The sequence below is a fragment of the Vicugna pacos genome, chromosome 20, assembly GCF_048564905.1.
Source record: "Vicugna pacos chromosome 20, VicPac4, whole genome shotgun sequence".
NCBI classification, from domain to species: Eukaryota; Metazoa; Chordata; class Mammalia; order Artiodactyla; family Camelidae; genus Vicugna; species Vicugna pacos.
This window is the reverse complement of record NC_133006.1, coordinates 3,226,868-3,248,601: the sequence shown is the minus strand read 5'-3', so window position 1 is coordinate 3,248,601 and position 21,734 is coordinate 3,226,868. Positions and strand designations below refer to the sequence as shown.

Genomic DNA, 21,734 nt, shown 5'->3' with positions numbered 1-21,734 from the left:
GTAATCTGTCCTTTCTTATTCTGAGTCTGCTCAGAGGGCACCGTTGTGATTGGCTGCAGGCCTGTCTTCACTGGGGTGTGGTGGCAGCGCTGATGACTTGGTTTCAGCATTCTTTGTTTACTGACACGGTTGCAGTATTTTCATTCACATTGTAGCATTTTTGTTCACAGGAAATTATGATATTACACTGATTATGGATAATCTGGAAACTTGGAAAGGAACCGAGATGGAATTTCTACAGGTACCTTTTACTTTAATAAGACGTGTGCAAACGTAAACACAGAGGAAGCATACAAAAGGATTCAGTGGTGAATGGGAAGGGTTTCTGCACGTTACAGGAGAAGGCAAGGCAGAATTCCTCTTCTTTGTGGGCAGGGACGTGAGTCCAACTTTTCTTTCTGAAGTGCTTTCTGAGAAGTGTTTATGGTTATTAACCAACATTGACAAATGGTGGCACACATTGCATTTAAGAGCTGGCCGGCTTCAAACTTCAGTATTGGACAGGTGGAATTCATAGGAAAGTGGTCAGGTGGATGGGATAGAGATGGAGCGAAGGCCTGGGCCCAGATTCTGGTTTAAATCGCCATTTCCTCACCATTGGGCCTTGGACTAGAATGTAAACTCTCTTAACCTGTTGGAGAATCTGTGAAATGGGCATGATAACATTCGTTTCTTCCTGGGAATTTTGTATGTTCTAAAGAGTACTATAGCACACATGAAGCACTTAAAACACTGGAACTTAGCAGTGTACAATTTGTGCGGCCACCACACTTGGCTTGTGTCAGAGCTGTAAAGGCTGTATTTGTCTGTTGAGGATGCACTGGTAGCCCCTTGGCTAGGTTGTGAATTCGGTGATTTACTTTAATCCTTGTAAATCTGTGTGCCATGGACAGTTATTTTCATGGACAGATGAGGAATCTCAGGGTAAAGAAGACTGTGTAATTTGCCCAAAGTCAGACCATAATATTGGGTTCAGGGGCCTCGGTTCAGCATGGTCCCCTGGGCCTTCTGCCCTCTCCGTTCAGCACCAGAGCCAGATGTGGGATAGGCTGTTTCTCAGCCCAGAATATCCGGCAGGCCGCAAGACACACCTGGCCCTGTGCTGCTTGAGGAAAAACTCTGGAGGAAAGGCAGTTACAAAAGGGATAAACATAAAAAGAGACGACAGCAAACTGTGATCAGCTCTGAGAAAGGAAGGAACAGGCCTCGCCGTGTAGAGCTGGGAACTTTACCTTCGGGGCTACTCTGGGGGCGTTCATCTCAGCTAAACAAGTTCTGCTGCTGCACCAAAGCAGGAAGGCAGGGCGCGTGTGGCCAGGTAGACAGGGCCTCAATGTTCGTACTCATTCCTCATTAAGCGGCAGCTGTCTCGGGCAATTACCTAGTAAACAGATGTCGGCCATAATCACCACGCACTTTACTTGGTAGTTTTATTGGCCCCACCTTTGAGATGAGGTCATTGAAGCTGCGGAGTTTGCTGCATGCCCTTTTATACCATGGAAATACCCCCACTGGTCTTTCAACCTAGACTGGTGTGGCTGTCATGCCCAGCCTTGTGAATGGCATCGTGTAGCTTCTCCCAAGTGGCCCAAATGACTGACATTGATATGCTTAATTCATAGGAAATAGTATGTGACAATAAGAGAAAAAGGTAGTAAGAAATTGTTTGGAAAACTAGAAAAAAACCTATTCTTCCCCAGCTGGGGGAGTGTGCCCTGTATCACTCACCCCACTCAATGCCTGTCACCTCCTCCCTGCCGACTCCGTGTCCAGGAGCCACTCTGAGCCTTTGAGGAACATTTTGCCTCATGACACTTTTGACTAGGACCTGCGAATTCTCTGTCCCTGATTAACTCTCTCTTCAAAGCCATTTAATTTTTTGCAGGCTCCTCCGCTCAGAAGTAAGAATAGCCTCTTTAAATTTCTTGATGCAGCTCCTTAATGAAGATCTTGCGTAGGAAACCTAGTCAAAACCTGGGAGGTATGCACACAGTGACTGCAAACTCAGCACTTTGTGAAGTTCAGAATCAGAGGGGTGGGTGACTCAGGAAAGGCTTTTTTAAGGTAACAAGGGGAAAGTGCAAGGACGCAAGCTGTGTGAGAAAGAAACATCCCGGTCCCAACCAGCAAGGCACCTTCGTTCAGGATGGAGTTTGGCGAGTGCAGATTTCTCACAAAGAAAGAAGTGGTGAGATGGGAGGGAGGACAGTTGGATACTTTATTGGGGAGGAAAAAAGTGGGCTGAACATTTACTGGTTGAACAAGAGGATTGTGACATGATGTGCTTGTATTTTGGAGAGAAGGGTTTTGTGAGGACAGGCCTAGGAGTACGCTGTCAAGCTGGGGAGTCAGCACAACAGAGAAACACAGAGAACCGGGCAGACGCCAAGGCCCATGTTGGGGGAGAGGCTGGCCGCCAGTTGGAGCTCTGGAGGCTGCTTCTGTCCCTTAGCTGGGGCTTCAGACTTCCCTTCACAGCCCAGTCCTGTTGATACAAGAATAAAAAACGTGGGGCATGAGAAGGGCTGTGTCCCATGCTTTGGTTGAGCCCCTGAGATGTGCCCAATCGGATTTTGTTCCTTGGCTTCGTGCAGTAAAAAATTCAAGAGCAAGCCAGTGTTGATTAAAGGTAGATTTATTCAGAGAGATACATTGAAATGCAAGAGAAACTTCACGAGGTGTGGGGGTTTTATGCTCAGATTAAAAGTAGGTACACACTCCACAGACAGAGTGTGGGTCTTCTCCGAAGAGGGTGAGAGAGTGGTGACCGCGAGGTGACGCTGTGTTGCTTGTTTTCTTGGGCTTGGTGGTTTCATATGCTAATATGTAGAAGGACCAGCCTTAGGGCAAGGGGTTGGGATTCCCAGGGAGTTGGCCATTTCCCACCCTGTGACATTTTGTGGCTAGCCTTTGGACTGCCCTGGTGCCTGGGGCATGTTATTCACCATGTTACTATTACAATGGGTGTTTACTGAATCTCAAGCTCTGCTAGAAGTTAAATCTCTTCATCCTGAGCCTCAAGGCCTATTGGGGGTTGAATCCTTCACCATTTTGGTGTTAATTGCTGTGGCCTTACTTAAATAGCTGTGCTCTGCCCCCTTCCATCCTGTCTCACTGTGTTGACACAGAGACAGCAAAGGCCGGGCCCTGCCTGTGCTCCTGCATTTAACAGCAGGATGGGTGGGGTGGGCTTATGATGACTCTGAGTGGTGAGAATGATGTTTCAGATTTTCCCACATGAGACATGGGGACCTGACAGCAGCTACCGCAGATTTATCTCACATGCATTATTGCTTGTGTTGTTATGGAAACAACAGGCCAGCCAAGAAAGAGACACCACTCAGAGGGTGGGAGTACTGAGATTTATTACGCTGGCGGGCTCAGAGGGGCTTCTGTTCTGAAGCTCTGAGCACCTCCAAGACCTGCACATGAAGTTTTATAGGGTTAATTACAAGTATGGTGCTCTTAGCCAATAAGGCTCAAACAACAAAAAGGAACGAATCAGTACACTGAAGCTTATCAACTTGGAACAGATCACGTTATTGACAATTGTTGACCTTGGATTTACCAGTAAGCTTATGAACCCAGTAAACTGACACTAAACTTCAGGTTTACCAGGTAGCCCAGCAAAACTTAGATCAGTAAACCGACACTTATCACACTTAGATTTGTGACTTAGCTTGTTAGCCCAGCTGGGCTTTTTCTTCACAGTGTCACTTATCGTTTCTATTTTTCTTTTTTACTTTTTTTAAGTATTTAATCCAAATTTAATATCAGGGTTTTTGGGGAAAGAAATTTCTCTTTTTCTTTTCTTTGGGGCTGTTTTGGCGGGGAGTTAATTAGATGTATTTATCTGTTAGTGGAGGCCCTGGGGCTTAAATACAGCACCCCTTGCACGCTAAGCACAAGCTCTACCTCCCGCCCCATCATCTTTTTCTTTTTACTTTAGCTGCCAAGAATCTTACAGCTGAATTCCTAGTCTGCCTTTAACATTTGCCCTGACTTCATGGAATCCATTTTTATGAGTTTATCTCCCCAAGGTTTCATTTAACTATTGAATCTCAATTTTCTCTTCACTCTCAGTTTTGACTTTTTGTTGTTTTGGTTGTTAAGCTGTGTTTAAAAAAATTGTTTAAATTCTCTTTATGCAAGAGTCTGAATGTAAATAAATATGTAAACCAACAGCACAATTAAATGCTTTTACATTTTCTAAGCTGTTTAGTAGTTACTTAAAAACCGAATTGAATATTAAAGTGACAACTTTTTAAAATTATTTTTTAATTTTTTATAAAGTTATAGCTGAGTTAAAATATGATAGTAGTTTCAGGTGTGCAATAGATGCTCCATTTATGGTTACTCTAAAACATTGCTGTATTCCCTGTGTTGTATGATACATCCCTCTAGCGTATTTACATTACATGTTGCAGTTTGTATAAGAAATTTGGGTAACGCAGAGTCTGGGACGTGGCTGTGTATGACCCAGGTTCACGCTCACCCTGCCTGTCAGAGCTCAGGCCCTCACTACTGTCTGCAGGGGAGCGGGTGGAGGCAGCTTTCATCAGCGCTGGCACCACCCTCTGAGTGGCAGTGACAGCAGTGATTGTGTGTGGACATGCAAAGTGTTGTTCCAAGAGGTTTACGTGCGTGTCTGCATTTAATAATTAAAGCCCTCCTGTGAGGAAGCGTTTTAAGTTTTTAAAGTATAATACATTTTATTTTGATATTGATAGATTTCAAACCTCCAGAAAATTTACAGGAGTAGTACAATAAACGCTTAGATACAGTTCACCTTAAAGGTCATTATTTGGCTTTTTGTGTCTGGCTTATTTTAGCATAACGTTTCGAGGTTCTTCCATATTGTAGTCTGAATCAGTACTTTATTCTTTTTGTTTGATAGTATCCTTTTTCTTTGTTTTCGTTTTTGGTCTATTTAAATATATTTTCATTGAAGTCTAGTCAGTTTATAATGTTGTGTCAGTTTCTTGTGTACAGCACAAACACTTCAGTTAAATAGGAACATACATGTATTCATTTTCATACTCTTTTTAATCATACGTTACTATAAGATATTAAATATATTCTCCTGTGCTATACAGTATAAACTTGCTGTTTATTCTTTACATACTCAGTATCTGCAAATCTTGAACTCCCAATTTATTCCTTCCCACACCCTCTCCCATCTGGTAACCATTGTTTGGTTTCTATGACTCTGTGTCTGTTTCTGTTCTGTAGATAAGTTTATCTTTTTGTTTCTTTTTTTTTTTTTTAAGATTCCACATGTGAGCGATCTCATATGGTATTTTTCTTTCTCTTTCTGGCTTACTTCACTTAGAATGACATTCTCCATGTCCATTGATGTTGCTACAAATGGCATTATTTTATTATTATTTTATGTCTGAATAATAGTCTATTGGACAAATATGCTACATCCTCTTTATCCAGTCATCTGTCAGTGGACATTTAGGTTGTTTCCATATCTTGCTATTGTAAATAGTGCTGCTGTGAATATTGGGGTGTAGGCGTCTTTTTGAATTAGGGTTCCTTCTAGATATATGCCCAGGAGTGGGATTGCTCTTTCATATGGGAGGTCAATTTTTTGCCTTTAGAGGAACCTCTATACAGTTTTCCACAATGGCTCCACCAAACTGCATTCCCACCACAGTGTAGGAGTGTTCACAATTCTCCGCAGCCTCTCCAGTATTTATTGTCTGTGAACTTCTGAATGATGGCTATTCTGACTGGTTAGAGGTGATACTTGATTGCAGTTTTGATTTGCATTTCTCTGAGAATGATATTGAACATTTTTTCATGTGCCTACTGGCCATTTGTACATCTTCATTGGAGAAATGTTTCTTTAGGACTTCTGCCCATTTTTGAATTGAATTGTTTGTTTTTCTTTCTTATTAAGTGTAAAAGCTGTTTACATATTCTGGGAATTAAGCCCCTATCAGTTTCATTTATTGCAAATATTTTCTCCCATTCCATAGGTTGGTTGTCTTTTTGTTTTGCTTACTCTTTCCTTAGCTGTGAAAAAGTTTGTAAGTTTAATTTGATCCCACTTGTATATTTTTGTTTGTTTTTCTATTGCTTGAGTAGACTGCTCTAGGAGAACATTGCTTAGATGTATGTCAGATGTTTTGCCTATGGTTGCTTCTAAGAGGTTTATAGTGTCTTGTCTGCATGTTTAAGTCTTAAACACATTTTGAATTCATATTTGTGTATGCTGTGAGGGAGTAGTCTAACTTCAATGATTTACATGCAGCTGTTCAGTTTTCCCTACACCATTTGCTGAAGAGGCTGCCTTTACTCCATTGTATGTTCTCACCTCCTTTGGCAAAGTTTCAATGACCAAAAGTTTGTGGGCCTATTCTTGGTAATTTTGTTTATCCGTTCATTGATGGATGGATATTGTTAGTAACTTTTGGCTACTCTGAATGATACTGCTATGAATATTGATGTGAAATTTTTTATGAGAATTTGTTTTCATTCTGTTGGCTGTACATTTGGCCCGCCATACCTGTAGTTTCCACTACATGGATCCAGATGGCTGATTGTAAAGGGACTCGAACATCCTTGGATTATGGTTTCCAGGGTGTGGGGTTCCTGAAACCAACCCCCCGAGGATACTGATGGATGACTCTATATGTAGGAGTGGAATTGCTGAGCCATATAACTCTAAGCTTTTGAGGAAATACCAGACTTCTCCAAAGAAGCTGCACCATTGTCCCTTTCCTCTGGCCGCAAATGAGGTTTCTCTGCCTCCTGAATGACATTTGTTATTGTCCGTGTTTTGGTTATAACCATCCTAGTGGGTGTAAAATGAGATCTCATTTTAATTTTGATTTGGCTAGTGATGCTGAGCATCATTTCATATGCTTATTGGCCATTTGTATATCTATTTAAATTCGTGGTTAATTTAAAATTTGGGTCTATTTTCTTGTATTGTTCAGTTGTAAGCATTTGTTATATATCCTGGATGCTGCTCTCTTATTAGATACATGCTTTGCAAAATTTTTCTTCTATTCTGCACATTGTCCTTTCACTATATTTTTTTTAAACTTTAAAACAATTTCTTTACAGGGGTGATAATTAGATGTATTGATTTATTTTATTTTTCTTGCTAAGCACACACTCTCTGACTTGAAATACCCATTTCCCCTGTCATTTCACTTTCTTGATGATGTCCTTTATAAGAAAAGGGTTTTAATTTTGATGAAGTCCAGTTTATCTGCTTTTTTCTTCTATCACTTGTGCTGTTGGTATTGTATCTAGGAAACCAAAGCCTATCCTAGGACCACAAATATTTATGCTGTTTCTTCTTTCAGAAAGTTTATAGGTTTAACTTTTACATTTCTGCCTGTGATCTATTTTGAATTAATTTTTGTTTGTTATATAAAATATGGGTGTTCAGATTCCAGATTGATTCTTTTGCCTGCAGATACCCAGCTGTCCCTGCACCATTTGTTGAATAGACTATTCTTTAATGGAGTGTTGTTGGCCCCCTTGTGGAAATCTCTCTGTAAATGTAAGTTTTTTCCCCTTGGGTTTTTATTGTGTCTCATAGATTTATTTATCCAAACTTATTCCAGTACCATACTGACTTAGTACTATTGCATTTTATTACCCTTTAAAGTGAGTCCTCCAACTTTACTCTTCTTTTTCATGGTTGTTTTGGCTGCCCTTTGCACCTTGAACGTCCATATGAATTTTGGGATCAGTTTTTCAATTTTTACAAAGAAGTCAGCTGGAAATTTGATAGGAATTCCACTGAATATGTAGATCATTTTGAGGAGTCTTAACATTTTTAATAATATTGTCTATGATTCCATGAAATTGGGATGTCTTCCATATATGTAGACCTTTTAAAATTTATTTTGGTGATACTTCAAATATTTCAGTGTACGTATCTTGTAAATTTTTGTTAAATGAATCTCTCATTTTGTTTTTAATGCTGTTGTAAATGGATAGGCTGAGTTTCTTATGGGTGGGACTATATTATCAATCTTCTTATTTCTAGAATCCCTTCACAGCAAATACCCTAGCTATATACTTGCTACATATATCTATCCACAACTATTCCCCGCACCGTGTTATAAGAAACCAAGACCCAAGTTAAGCTACCTGAACCCCTATATGGAAGTGAGAAATGAGACCCTTGGGTGGGGCTTTGTGCAGATGATACTGAGAGCTTATTCAGGATGGCTTCTTCTTAATTTCTTTTAAGCAACCCTTTCGTTGTATTTAGTCAGATACATTAAGAACATTCCCTTTTGATGTGTGGAGTAGCTAAGACTAAAGTTTTCAAATAATTTCTAGTGAGAATGTTGTACTTGAAACCTAATTTGCATCAATCTTTGAAGATTTATGTTTCAGGAGCTTTGACTAAAGAACACCTGTCTTTATTCAATAACGACAACTAAATGCTCAGCAACATGTAAGAGTTTGAGCAAACTGTCCCCGCCCTGTACTGCTGGGTGGCTGCAGCTGTAACTGGAGTCCGCGCTTACCTCTCCTAGTACCCTTGTGCTGATCTGCTCAAAGGGGTTCGTCTAAAATTTTGTCAGTTGTCTGTTGGACAAAGTCATAAGACATTGATTGAAAGTTGCTAGAATGCAATATATTCTTATTAATATTAAGTAAGCACATATTGAGTGCTTACTGTATGATGGAATTGTCCCTCAGCCTCACATGAATATTATTTCTCTTAAAACCTCACATATTTCCCTGTTATTCTCACTTTACTGATAAGGAGACTGAGAACTAGGTCTCTCTTTTGGTGGGGGCTCATTATCAATGATAGGAAGTTGTAAGGAAAAAGATATTGATTCATCCTGAGAAAACATTTTTCTGAGTGTCAGCAATGAAGAAGATGAACACTGAAGAAGGTGTTCATTGTTCGAGTGAGACAAGCCCTTGGTTGTACGGAGTCAGCATCCCTGTCCTGGACACGGCACGGGTAGAGCTGCGTGGTGGGTGAGGCGGCGCGGCCGCGCAGGGAATGCGGATGCTGAGCCGTTGGGCTGTGCTCAGGCCAGGTGGGGCTTTCTTCTAAGGGCAGTGGACTGTCATTGACAGATTTTAAGTAGGGGAGTGGGGTGCTCTCGTAGTTCACTTTTGTCTCGTAGAATGCTTGGAAACATTTAGAAGGCTCGGCAGGAGATGATGTGATGAGTCATAGTAGAGTGGCTGCGAGGTGTAGCAGTGTTCAATTTTCAAGTGGTTTTCAGGCCCAGGCTTGTGGCTCAGCAGCCGTGTCACTTTGGATGACGCACTCAAGGAAGTGAAACAATTTATCTAATCAATTGAAGCAGTGATGTACCCAATTCCCAGGACTGTTGTGGAGATCCAGTGAGATGACATGTGCACAGTATGCAGCGTGGTCTCCAGCACAGTATCAGTGCTGAGTGAGTGCCAGTGAGTACCAGGTAGGTCAGGTGAGGGTGGTGGGACTTGGTGACTGAGGATATCTGGGCCCTGAAGGAGGAGTCCATTCACATCTGTGAGTGATGGGACTGAGTTGGGAGAGGCAGGGAGATCTTACCCCCCGACCAGGTGCCCTGGGCGGGACGGCTATGGGAGGAGCACCATGAAGTCAACTCTTTGCAGGTGGAGTTGGAGGTGACCTTGAGACATCTAAGTGCATTGTCACGAGCTGAAAGAGGAAGTCTGGGTCCAGGCTGTGCATTTTCCTATAATCTCAACACTTGAGGACGCTGAAGTATTGATCACTGAACTTGAAATCATACTTTACAGGAGAAATGAATATTAGTATCACCTCTGTCATCAAAGCTCACGTCTATTTATTCATCAATCACGTTGCTAACTGGGTACTTACAGAGCTCACTTCACCGTCCTCCCCGTGGGCTCAGGCTCCACAGAAAATAGCTGATGAAGAAGAAGAAGACACATTTAGCTTGTAGGCTTCTGTACCTCACCAGACTTAAGATATTAGTTTGTTGGTTTAATTGTATTTTCTGTTGGCCATGTCCTGACAGGAGAGAAATTTTACCTCATCGTCATGTTTCAATTAGCTGTTACTGAGAATTGCTGTTCTGATACATAGTGTATGTATTTTATTAACTTTGTAGAGTAGTTATCATTTTTCTGTCTTTGCCCTTTAATTTTGTTTGCCCTTTCAGTGTTCTATCCTATTTGGGGCCTTATTTTTTTTTAATTAAAAAATGTCTGTTAACAGTTAAGAAAACAAAAGCAAAGAAAAAATGCACATGAGAGCTAAATTTAGAAAATGTCTAGTGTGTTTTCTGTCTCAGCAATGGAGGGTTCTAGAAACTCGTGGAAACCTTCATTAGACAAGTTCTTTAAAATGCTGATTAAGAAATAAAACCTTCCTTCCTCATCTTTCAAGCTGCACAACTAATAGTCAAGAAAGTGAGGGGAAATTTTCAGAAGCCAAGACAAACGAGAAAGCAGGGATTCTGGGAGATACACGAGCCTTAGAAGCCCTGGGGTGCTGGTTGGCTCCCGAACTGATTTTCAGTTGCCTTGACAGGAGGGCAGGGGGCGAGCCCCAGGCCTCTCACACTAGGAGTTGGATGGGTGATCATATTATGGGCCAAGCCCATCCCGAGAATCTTGGTTTACTAAAGGGTGAAATTGGAAAAAAATTCCTCAAGGCAAGAAAGTAAGGAAAGTCAATTTTGTTGGAAGAGGGGAAAAATAACAAATCCAAAGTAAGGATATAGGTTAAAGCTGTTCTGGCATGAGAGTGACCACAAACTCCTGGCAGAAAATCACAGCTTCTCCTTGATTGATAAGTTGTGTTTTGAATGAATCAGTGAACAGCCATTCCGAAAAAGGCCTCCAGAGTCTTGTGGATCAAGATACTGGACAGCAAACACCTCTCTTCCAAGGTCTCATTCAAATAACCAGAAAGCTTTTAAAGGAAAGTAGCAATAATCATAGTTCTATTTATTGACATTACTATATGCTAGGAATTCAGAGGTGACTATGCAGTTGTCTCCTCTTTTATGGACCTTACTTTCTCTTTGGGGAGACAAAATGACATAGTTGGTTAGCTTGGTGGAGGGAGGTGTTAGTCTTTTGCAATTAGCCAGGAGAAGAGATTAAGAAAACAGTGAAGGGTGGGTGAACTTTTTAGCTGAGGACAGTCTTGTTCAATTGGCTTTTAATTGCTGGCTCAATGAGCTGTCACTGGAGGGAATTGATCTTACGGAGGATGGACTTAGCTCAGGCCTCTTTGGAAGGGACAAGTGAACCCGGAGAAAGACAGACAAATCTGTGCAGACATTAAAGTTCACTTGAACGTGCTCCATCCCTGAGCCAAAGATAGGACAAATATGCAGCACTTCTTGAGGAGAGAGGAGTGGTTTTTAAGGTTCTCCATGAATAAATCCCAGGGAACCGAGATGGCCAGTTGTCAAACTGAGACTTTGCACTTTGGACGGTGTACTCAGCAAGGGTATTGGCCTTTTATATGTTTCCATTTCTCTTTAATACATGTCTGTTGATGAGGACGTGGGCCCAAATGTTTGACACCTTGTCGAGGCGACTTTGGATACCTGCCTAGAAGTATGGGCACAGTTGCGGCTGCATCATACATCTTGCAGCCCATCCCTTTCCCCGGCTCCGTGATCACGGCAGAGTGATTCCTTGTTGACCTGTCCATCTCCTCTGTGACATCATAACCCATGAAAAGACCAGAGTATATTAACTTGTCTTTGTTAAAATCAAAGGAACAGATCAAATATGGAGACAGATTTGTTCTTTCCTAGTTCAGTAGTGCCATGGAGAAGGCAGATTGGGCAGCTTTTTGTAGTGTCCTGGAGGCTTTCTCTCTCAGCTTCTGGGCGCCTCTGTTGAAAACCCTTCATAGCTATCTGGCCTGCTGGAAAAGCACTCTGCCTGTTTTGCCCTGAAGATGTGTTCTGTTTATAACACATCTCTACTCCTTGGAAAACAACTCAATGAAAACCCAGTTGGTTTTCCACCAGCCATGGGCAGGGGTGAGGTATACCATGTTATTATTTCATAAAATAAAAGTAATAATAGTAATAGTAATAATAATAATAATAATAATAATAATAAAAAAAGAAGTCTTAAAACAGGAATGAGCACATTTCGGAGAGTCAATAAATGCTTTCTGGCTTAAATCAAAAGTGATGACTCAGTGATTCCATGGCTACTGTATTTGCTAAGCTAGATACTCCTTTGCTCCATTACACATTTTTTTAACTGAAAAAGAAATACAAGCAAATGGTTAAAAAAAAAAAAACTCAAATAGAGCACAAAATACACAAGTGAAAGAAGTTTTCCCTCATCCTCTGTTCTTTCAGCCCTCTCTGGAGATGCCACTGTTTACTATCCTTTGGGTGCTTTTCCAGGTATGCTTTGCACATTCCCACCTATGTGTGTAAATTCCTTTAAACTTTTACTTATTTTTAACTTAAAGTGATTTAAATCCTCAAGTGGCTTCTGCCCGGGTAATAAAACAGAACAAATCTGACCCCATATTAGATCTGTTCCTTTGAATTTAACCCTATGCTCTGTCTCCTAGGCTTCATTTTGCTTCTAAAACAATGTTGCCTAGAGCCTGAAATATACAGAAGAGCCTATTCTGAAGGCTCTGACCTTTAAGGATATTTAACACTTTTTCATTCATTAAAAGATAACAAATTGCAGAAGAGAAAATAAAGTTTGTTTTGTTGGAGGTTGACAGGTATCTGACCCAGGCAGATAGCTGCAAGAACAAAGGATTCTAACAAGAAGGGATTCCTACACTAAGAAGTTTGTAACAACCAAGCACGTAGGAAAGGATCCTGAATTGTGACTTGGGGAGATGGTTTTCCAGGACATTAGTTTGCCATCTAAGTCTACAGAAACTTGCTATTCCATGCCCCAACATCTGGTCTCCCAACTTACTGGCCTGTTCTGCACTGAGGAGAATGAATTTGGACATGGTAACACTCCTATTTACCTTGAAAGCTGGGCACTGGAGCTGAGTGTTATGGAAACAGGCCAGCCAAGAAACAAGCACGAATCGCAGTGTTGGAGTACTCAGAATTATTATGCCGGCGGGCTCAGAGGGGCTTCTGCTCTGAAGTTCTGAGCACCTCCAAGACGTGCACATGAGGTTTTAAAGGCTTAATTACAAGTAAGGGGGTATTAGCCAATAAGGCTCAAACAACAAAAAGCAAGGAATCAGTACACTGGAGCTTATCAATTTGTAATAGATCAAGTTACTGACACTTGTTGAGCTTGGATTTACGAGTTAGGTTGTAAGCCCAATAAACTGACAAACTTCAGATTTACGAGTTAACCCAGCAGAATTTAGATCAGTAAACTGACACTTATCACACTTAGATTTGTGACTTAGCTTGTTAGCCCAACTGGACTTTTCCTTCACATGAGGACAGCTCTCCCACACCCAGGGAACTACTGTGAGCCCTTGATGATTCCACTAGGGTGGGGTGTGGTTTATCCAGGAGGGATGGGGACTCTGCACCAACACTCAGGCAGTCTGCTCTGTCTGGGGCTCTGATCTTGTACCACCCCGCTCCCCGCCAGCCCAACACCGGGGACAGTGGAGCTAAGGCAGAGATCGTGCCTGCCTGTTTCCCAGCGTGTAAAAGGGGAATATGTACTCTTCCCAAGGTAGTTCTGAGTGACAACACCTGCGGGTACTTGGTTCCCAGAGCAAAAGGAAACCTACCTCCCCGTGGGGGCAACGGGTGTGATACCCGTAGGGGTTCTGCAGAAGCATCCGATGGAGGGCTGGATCAGGGAGTTAAAACATGAGCTGCGGGCCTTGAAGGGTTACAGAAGGGTACAGAGGCAGGTTTGCTGCCTCCTTCGGGGTGCCCCAGAGGTAAAGCTTTTTCTCTCCAACTCTGCTACGACCCTCCCCTCTCCAGATTCCTCCCTTCTCTCTGCTCCTCTTGTCCATCTGTCCCCCCCACTTTTACCCTCCTCTCCACCCGCTCTCATCTTCTCCCTCCCTCGCTGTCCCACCTTCTCTCACAGAACCAAGAGCCGATCGCTGGCCCTCCTGCACATGCGCAGTCGGTGCTATCTGGTCTGCTGGTTGGAAGCTCCATCTCCAAGCCAGGGATCTGCCCAAAGGCTTCTCAGCTGTGTCGCCCGGTAGGCCTTTGGCTCCTGCCTGGGGCCGGGGACTCTGGCTGTGGAATTGCAAGTTGGGGGGCCCCCGGGAAAGGGGTCAGGAGGCTGCGGGAGGGCGGTCCGCCTGTCACAGCCCCCCAGGGCGCCAGTCAGCCTGTGTTCAGCTGAATTGCTCAGGCCAGACCACTTTGCCCGCGCCACCTGCCCCAGCACCTCGGTCACACCTGTCCAGGGCCAGGTGTGCCCCTGCCGCCTCTCACCCAGCCGGGCTCCCCTCAGTCCGCGGCTGGCGTCCCCTTCCCCTCTCCCACCCGCGAGTCCTCTCCTCCCGGGCTGCCTCTCCTCGGCCGCCGGCCCGTCCCCGCCCCTGGACCGGCTGTGTCCCTGGCGGGCCGGGTCTGCGGACCCGGACCGGGGCGGGCGGCTGGGGCTGGGGCTGGGGCTGGGGCTTGGGCTGGCCTCCGAGCGGGGCTGCAGACAGCGTTTCCACTGCCTCTGCTTTCCCTGCCCCGCGACCCCGGGGCTGCCCTCCTCTCCCTTTCCCGCTCCCCGAGGACCAGATCAGCGGCGTGGGCGCTGCTCCCTGGGCTGAGAGCCTCAGGCTGTAACGCCCAGCTTCTCCAGTTGGAGTCCGGAAAAGGGAGTGTCAATGCTGAGCGAGCTTCGGTCTCTTCCCTTAGTGTTTCTGCCCCAGGTAAGTACCTTGAACACTTTCAGGTGTTATGATGGCGGTGCTTGTTTATGTCACGTGTTTTTATATTGCGAGGGTTTACAGTGTTGAAAGCAAGGCTTGGTTCACTTAAAAATGAACTGAAGGTATGAGGCTGTGACATCCTCCTTCCTTCCCTCTCCCAGGGTGAAACGTGAGACCGTAGATCTTAAAAAGATAGTTACAGTCTCTAACTAGCCCAGCCCAGCTAGTGTGTTTTAACAGGAACAGCACCACCAGAGGCATTGGAGACCCAGGGACATTGCAGTCCTAAAGAGCTCCTGGCACAGTTTGTTTTGCTTTGGTTTTTTGTTTTTCTTAAATTGTGAGGCAGACTAGTGGTATAAACAGAAAAATAATTGTCAGGAAATATTTTTTCATATAACAGCGTTATTGTGATATAGTTCACACACCATGAAGTCCATCCATTTAAATGGTACAATTCAGCAGGTTTTAGCATATTCACAGTTGTGCAACCATTATTATTCCAGAACGTTTTCATCACTTCAGAAAGACCAGTGGACATGAATGATCTATCCACCCCTCCCCAGTGGTGTTTCTAAAGAAGTTTCTTGGCTATTCCTGACCATAAACTAACTTGTTATATTTCATGAAAAATCTGGTAGGAATTCTAATCAGAATTGCAATGAATCTGCCTATGAAAACAGGAAGAATTAATGTCTTTATGGAATAAAATTCTTCTACCCATGAATATATCTGGGACCCTATATTTTCATCTCTCCAGAGCCTGGCCCATGGGAAGTCCTCGCTATTTGTTGGGCTTGTGAATGATGAGATTCTATACATTGTTAGTTGCAACTGTAGCCTTCACAGAAAAGAAAAGTAACCTCAGTGAAGCCAAGTGACTCGTTGAGGGTCAGAAAGAGTGACAGCCAGTGCTGGAATGATCCAGCGGAGTTGGTGCTTGCAACCAGAATTCTCCACCACCTATAGCTAAGGGGATTAGAGTGTTCTTTTATTTTTTCTTAATGGCGTTGATTTTATTTTTACTTATTATATAAAATTTTTTTTTGAAGTGTAGTCAATTTACAATGTTAGTTTCAGGTGTACAGCAGAGATTCAGTTATAAACATATGTATATGTATATACATTTGTTTTAGAGTGTTTTTAGGGAAACTCATTACAAGAAATTGAATATAGTTCCCTGTGCTATATAGTAGGTCCTTGTCATTTATTTTATATTTATTAATGTGTATCCATTAATCCTCCCTTTCCTGCCTGCTAACCACAGTTTGCTTTCTATGTCCATGAGTCGATTTCTAGCAGCACCGCTTTTGCTAGTAATATATGCTGGTTGACAGTTTTCAGTTTCAGTAATTCCATCTTATCTGTGGGCACTTTTCTTCTGGTGGCCTTTATGTGGTTTGCACACGTGGTAATAGAGATCTGTATTTGGGAGAACTCCAGGCCTTATGTAGTCCCTGGTATGGAGCGTCCACTGAGTTGATGCTTGAACTGGGGAAAAAGCACAGTAAATGTTGGAATTTCCACTATGGTTGAGAATTCCAGGTTTCTATATCCTGTTTAGCCCACCTTAATATTTGGTGCACCCATACTGGGTAATTTGGTGGAATTTCATGGTATGGTGGTGTAGAGACAGGACCTTATATGCTTCTTCTCTTTCCTTTTTCTAACACTCATTCTCCTGGGCCTCCCAGATTCTCCTCCAGAAGTGCCCAGTGCTGGCTTGGTGCTGCAATGAGGCTATATTTGTTAATAAGGCCCTTTCCTCATCTCTTCTGAGCCTCCGTTTCTTTCTCTGCACAATGAGGGCTTAGACTAGATAAGTCCTTTTCAGTTTCTTTTAAAGCCATGTTTCCTTTGAGAAACAGAAAATGCAAATCTCTTCTCTCAAACCAACCCTTTAGATTTTGATAATTCCTCCAAGGGGTGACATAGCTCTTTGTGGAAAATTGATGTGATTGTGATTCCAGGTGGCACAGAAAAGACTCTTCAGAGATTTATTGCAGGGAGAGGGCAGGAAAGGGGCAGTATGTCACACTTTCTAGTTTGAGCACTGGAGCAGGGGCTTCGATTTAAATACGGTGTCTGACATGGCCTCTTTCTAATCTTGTACAATGAGATAAAGTTCTCTACCTCTGTTTCTTGATGTGTCAAGTTGGGGTGATAATTTTTTAGGGCTTTTTTGAAACATTATACACATAAGCCATTTGTGTCTTGGTAGAAAAAAGACCTGCTAGGGTTTCAGGGATTTGTTTAAAAAAAATAATCTTGTCCCTAGCACTCTGTCGGTGTGTATTTTGAAGTTCCTGGAGGGTGAGGGTTGAGTCTAAAGTCCATCATGGGACAGGTGGCCCATAGTTCTCCGTGCCTGAGATTGCCCCCTCCTCCGCAGTCCACTTCCTCAGTCCAGGATGAAGTTCCCTAGTAGATTTACACAGAGATCTTGTGGAAATGGCTTTTCATTTTATTGTTTCACCAAGAAGGGCTGCCATCATGATCTCTGTGGTCAGGTTTTCAAGGGCTGCAATCATGATATCTGGTCAGTGAAGGCTATGCAATTGGGAGTTTCTATTTAATAAAAAAAATTACAAATAGAAAATTAGAACAAGGGTGGTGACAGGGGCTCTTGGTAGTGGGCACCATTAGCTTTCTTAGCTTCAGGTGCAGTGGCCTATTGCCACGAGGACCCGTCCTTGTGCTCTGAAGTTGAAGGGACCAGTGGGTTCAGTGGGAATGTTAACCGAGTGTATCTCATGGGCTGGGAATTGTCCTATTTGTACTGTGTGTTCATTTTTTGAGACAGTGAGCTCACTTAACCTCAATAACCTCTTTTAAAAATTATACTTTTTATTTGAGATGTAATGTAGATTCCCATGTGATTCTAAGAGATTATATGAAAAGGGCCTATGGACACTTTGCCCAGTTTTCTTAATGGTTCCATCTTGCAATGTTGGGGTACAATTCATTACTGACTCAGTAACAATTTGAGGTTTGTGTTATTGCCCTCATTTCTATTCACGATTAAACTGGGGCTTAGAGAAACACACAGGGTTAGTGTAGAGTCGGGTGGAACGTGGACCTGGGATTTCCAGGTATTACCATTATGATGGTCTGTGGCAGGGAGCAGCATTCACTTTGTTTGTTTATTCATTCATTCAACAAACATTTATTGAGTAACCTCTGTGGGTCAGATGCTTTCTTAGAGTTATCTGATTCTTCAGCAGTACTGAGAATCAGGTAATGTTTTTTTTTTAATCTGAGAAAATTAACTCTGAGAGGTTATAATCCCCCCAAAAGGAAATATAGCTCATAAAGGAGCGATAGTAAATTTGTACAGTCCCTCCTTTTTATGAAGGTGGTACCCTAGGCATTTTACATTTGCAAACTTGTGTAATCCAGATATATTCTTGTAAGTCAAGGAGTTTTTTTTTTAATTGAAGTTTATTCAAGTTTACAATGATGTGTCAATTGCAAGGTGTGTTTTGAATTTTTAATTAAAAAATTTTTTTTGAGAAGGATAATTAGGTTTATTTATTTGTTTAATTTTTTAAAATGGGGTACTGGGCTTTGACCCCAGGATCTCGTACATGTTAAGCTTGTGCTCTATCACTGAACTGTACCGTCCTCCCCAAGGAGAGTTTTCTTATCCATTATTCTGCAGCTTAGGAGTTCAAATAAATTGGATAGAAATCCAGATCTTTTGATCTTTATATTTCTTTATATTCTGCTGAAGGGGGTTGGGGAAAGCAGTTCCTTTGTTCATTTATTTATTCAGCATTTTTGAGCAGTGATTTTCCATCAGGGCCTTGCTAGGTGCTTGGAAACAGAAAACAAGAAATGACTCTACACTGCAGGGGCAGGAAGCCTGGACCAAAAGCTGGGTAACGTGATCCGAGCTACGGTAGCCATGTGCAGACTCTGAGGACAAACTGTATCCCCGTATTTGCTTTGGCTTCCCTTGCCTTGTGACTGGTACACACCAGGTCACCGCAACCCAGATGGGCCCACAGCCCACAGCACAGTATGTACCTCGATCTCCTCTCCCCTCTCGGCAGGGCCTGCAACATCAGCATCCCTGACTACATGCAGTGTGCTGAAGACTATGAGACTCTTCCCGTGGTGGTCCAACCCGTGGGGATCATCTCAGAGGAGAATTTCTTTTGCATCTATAAGCGAATCTCCTCGGTGAGCCAGATCAGCCCGTGCGGCTCCCAGTGGGCACTCTGTATCCACTACAGGCACCACTATGCGCCCGAGAATGGGTGGAGCGACTTCCAGACCCACTGCAAGTTCGTGGGCCTTGTCACCATTACCGACTGCCTCTCGGCCAAGGGCTTCGAGAAGCTCCACGTGCAGAGGAGCTGAATGACACCACGCTTAATGACTCTCAGCTCTTTGTCTTTGTGCTGCATGGGGAGGTAGCCGAGCAGTCGCTCACCAACGTGGCCTTCAATCTACGAGGACTGCAGGGTGGTGGAGAAGAGGATCGAGGACTTCACAGAGTTACTCCTCATCTTGCCCAAGTCCAAGTAGCTGGATGGGGCCCCCGACAAGTCTGGGGACAAGATCACCCTCCTCTGCATCCCGTTTGAGAAGGAGGACGTCATGGGACTGAAGACAGACAGCAGGTAAGTTTCCCTGGAGGCCAGTCCACCCTGGCTGTGTGCCAGGTTTCTTCCCTACATCCAGAAAGGGATCAGCAAGGAAGAGGACTGTCTTGTAGCCAAGGGGGGAGGGAGGGGCAGCCCGCCGGTTTACAGACATTTAAAAGTGAATCTGCCTTTGTTTCAGAGAGATCCTTTTAGGGTTAGTGTGGACACTTCCTCCTGCTTTTCAGCCAGGACCACTGGTGGGACCCCTGGAGTTGCTGTCCAATAGAGTAGCCACAGTCACTGATGCTAGGAGCACTGGGGAGGAGGCTGGTCTGTGTTGAGATGTGCTGTAGGTCAAATGCACATCAGATGCTGAGGCTTGTCTAGTAAAAGAATATTAACTATCATGTTACTTCCTATATTGATTACATGTCAAAATGTTAGTATTTTAAATACAGTAGATTAAGTAAGATCTGTTCTTAAAATCTGTTTCTAGTATTTGTTTTTTGTTTGTTGGTTTGTTTCTTTGTTTACCGTTTTAAATGTGGCAACTGGGAAACTTTCTTTACATGGCTCTCATTTCATTTTTGTTGGGAATCCTGTCCTGAGACAGTGTCAACCCTTTGTTTATAGATGAGATGCTGAATCCCGAGAGGCAGAACGAGGCGCTGGTTGAGCTGGGGCTGGAGCCAGTGTCTCCTGCCCCCCAGGCCCAGCACCTGTTCGGCTCAGGCCCTCTCTTCCTGCCCGACAGCCAGCATGCCAATTTAGGACATCAGAAACACTGCCAGGGACTTCCGAATTAACTCCTAATGCAGGGAAAGGCGTATCACGGAGTATGGTAGAGAACAGAGAAATGCTCATTCTCACTTTGTCACTGTGATTAAGTCAAAGGCCCCACTTTGCCTTGGAAGTGCAGACGAGCTCTTCTGGGCTGCCCACCTTCTGCTCTGTTTCCCCGTGTATCTATCGTGCTGTCCCTCATGCAGAAGAGGGTGAGATGCCTTTGCCGAGAGGTGGTCCCCCTTTGCTGGGGAGAGTGAGCGAAGCTGTGTCCCCCCAGCCTACGGCCTCGGTCCTTGAGTCTGGAGATCGCTCATGGCGGTCCCACAGGTGATGGTCGGAGGACCTGGTACATGCTGCCGGGCCCGCTGTGGAGGCGGTGCTCTGTGATTCTTGAACTTAACTAAGATCAGATTCTACTTTCTGGTTGTTGGTAAGTTGGAGGAGAAGATGCCAGATAATTGATAAAAAGAATGTCGAGACCAGCCCTGTGAGTGATAGGCAGATGGGACCCGAGTCCCACCTGCGTGAGGAACCTATTGGGCTCTGGATGAATTTTCTGTTCCTCCCAGACATACCTGTATGGCTTAAGGAAGGGGCAAGTCATGTCGTGTCCATGATCTGTACTTGTCCTCACAGGGCCCTGTGATCTACATGCCCGCACTCCCCTTCTTCTCCTTGGAGATGAGGTGTCAGGTTTAGGAACCTGGGCACTGCTGAGAGCATAACTGCCAGCACCGTGCTACACAAAGGCTGGCTCCGTTCACCTAACCTGTCACCACCTGCTGAGTCCCAAGGCGTCAGTCAAGGTAGGTGCATCGGTGCAACATAAGCAGGGACCACCTTCTCCCCCTGGACAGACTGGTGGGTGAACAGTCGAAGCCCGGAGCCCTTCCCCAGCCCCCAGGCCAGTGCCTCCTCTTTTGTCATAGGAGGCACTGGTGACATTTTTGCTCAGCAACTGCTTTGCTCTGAGTCTAAAAACACACCAGAGAATGTCTGCTTGATTTTGACTTTTGAAGTCTGCCCTTGGGATTTGGCGGAGTAGCTGGATATGTGCTTAGCCCATAGTGGAAGACACTGTCACCATTGTTTTCCCAGAACCTCGTGTACCACGCATGGCTCCAGGCATCAAATACAGCAGCGCATTAAACCTCCCTCCTTGTGGGTCTTTCTGTTCTGGTACCATAAGGGCTCAGCCAGCATCTTAACGTCAGTGAGTTAACGCGGCCAGTGAGCTCGGGTCAAGCACATTCTCTTCCAGTCATTTTATTCCATTGTTGCTTTTTCTATTCCACAGTCATTAATTTATAAAGCAATGCTTTGGTGCAGGAGAAGAGCCTAATTCTCTCCTGCTACTTGTGGTGGAAGTGAGCCTGAAATGTGACCACAATTTGTAGCTCAAAAGCTGCCTAGACGCATGTAGGTGGAGTTTTGGTTAGGGGCACTGACCACGCTGGGGTCCCCCGGCAGCGCCGCTCCCCTCAGGCCCCTGCCTCCCCTGGAGCAGGAGGTGAGGGTGGGTCTCACCGTCCCCGCGTCCCTGGCCTCACACACTCTCGTAA

General features: G+C 44.0%; 1 protein-coding gene across 1 annotated transcript; it reads left to right on the top strand.

Annotated features, from left to right (window-relative positions):
* Positions 1-208: 208 nt before the first annotated feature.
* On the top strand, positions 209-19,416 carry LOC140687547 (trafficking protein particle complex subunit 9-like). The gene is made up of 2 exons (XM_072944678.1): positions 209-241; positions 18,850-19,416. Exon 2 carries the CDS (start codon positions 18,878-18,880, stop codon positions 19,157-19,159), a length of 282 nt encoding a protein of 93 aa, XP_072800779.1. The 5' UTR covers positions 209-241; positions 18,850-18,877; the 3' UTR covers positions 19,160-19,416.
* Positions 19,417-21,734: the final 2,318 nt, after the last annotated feature.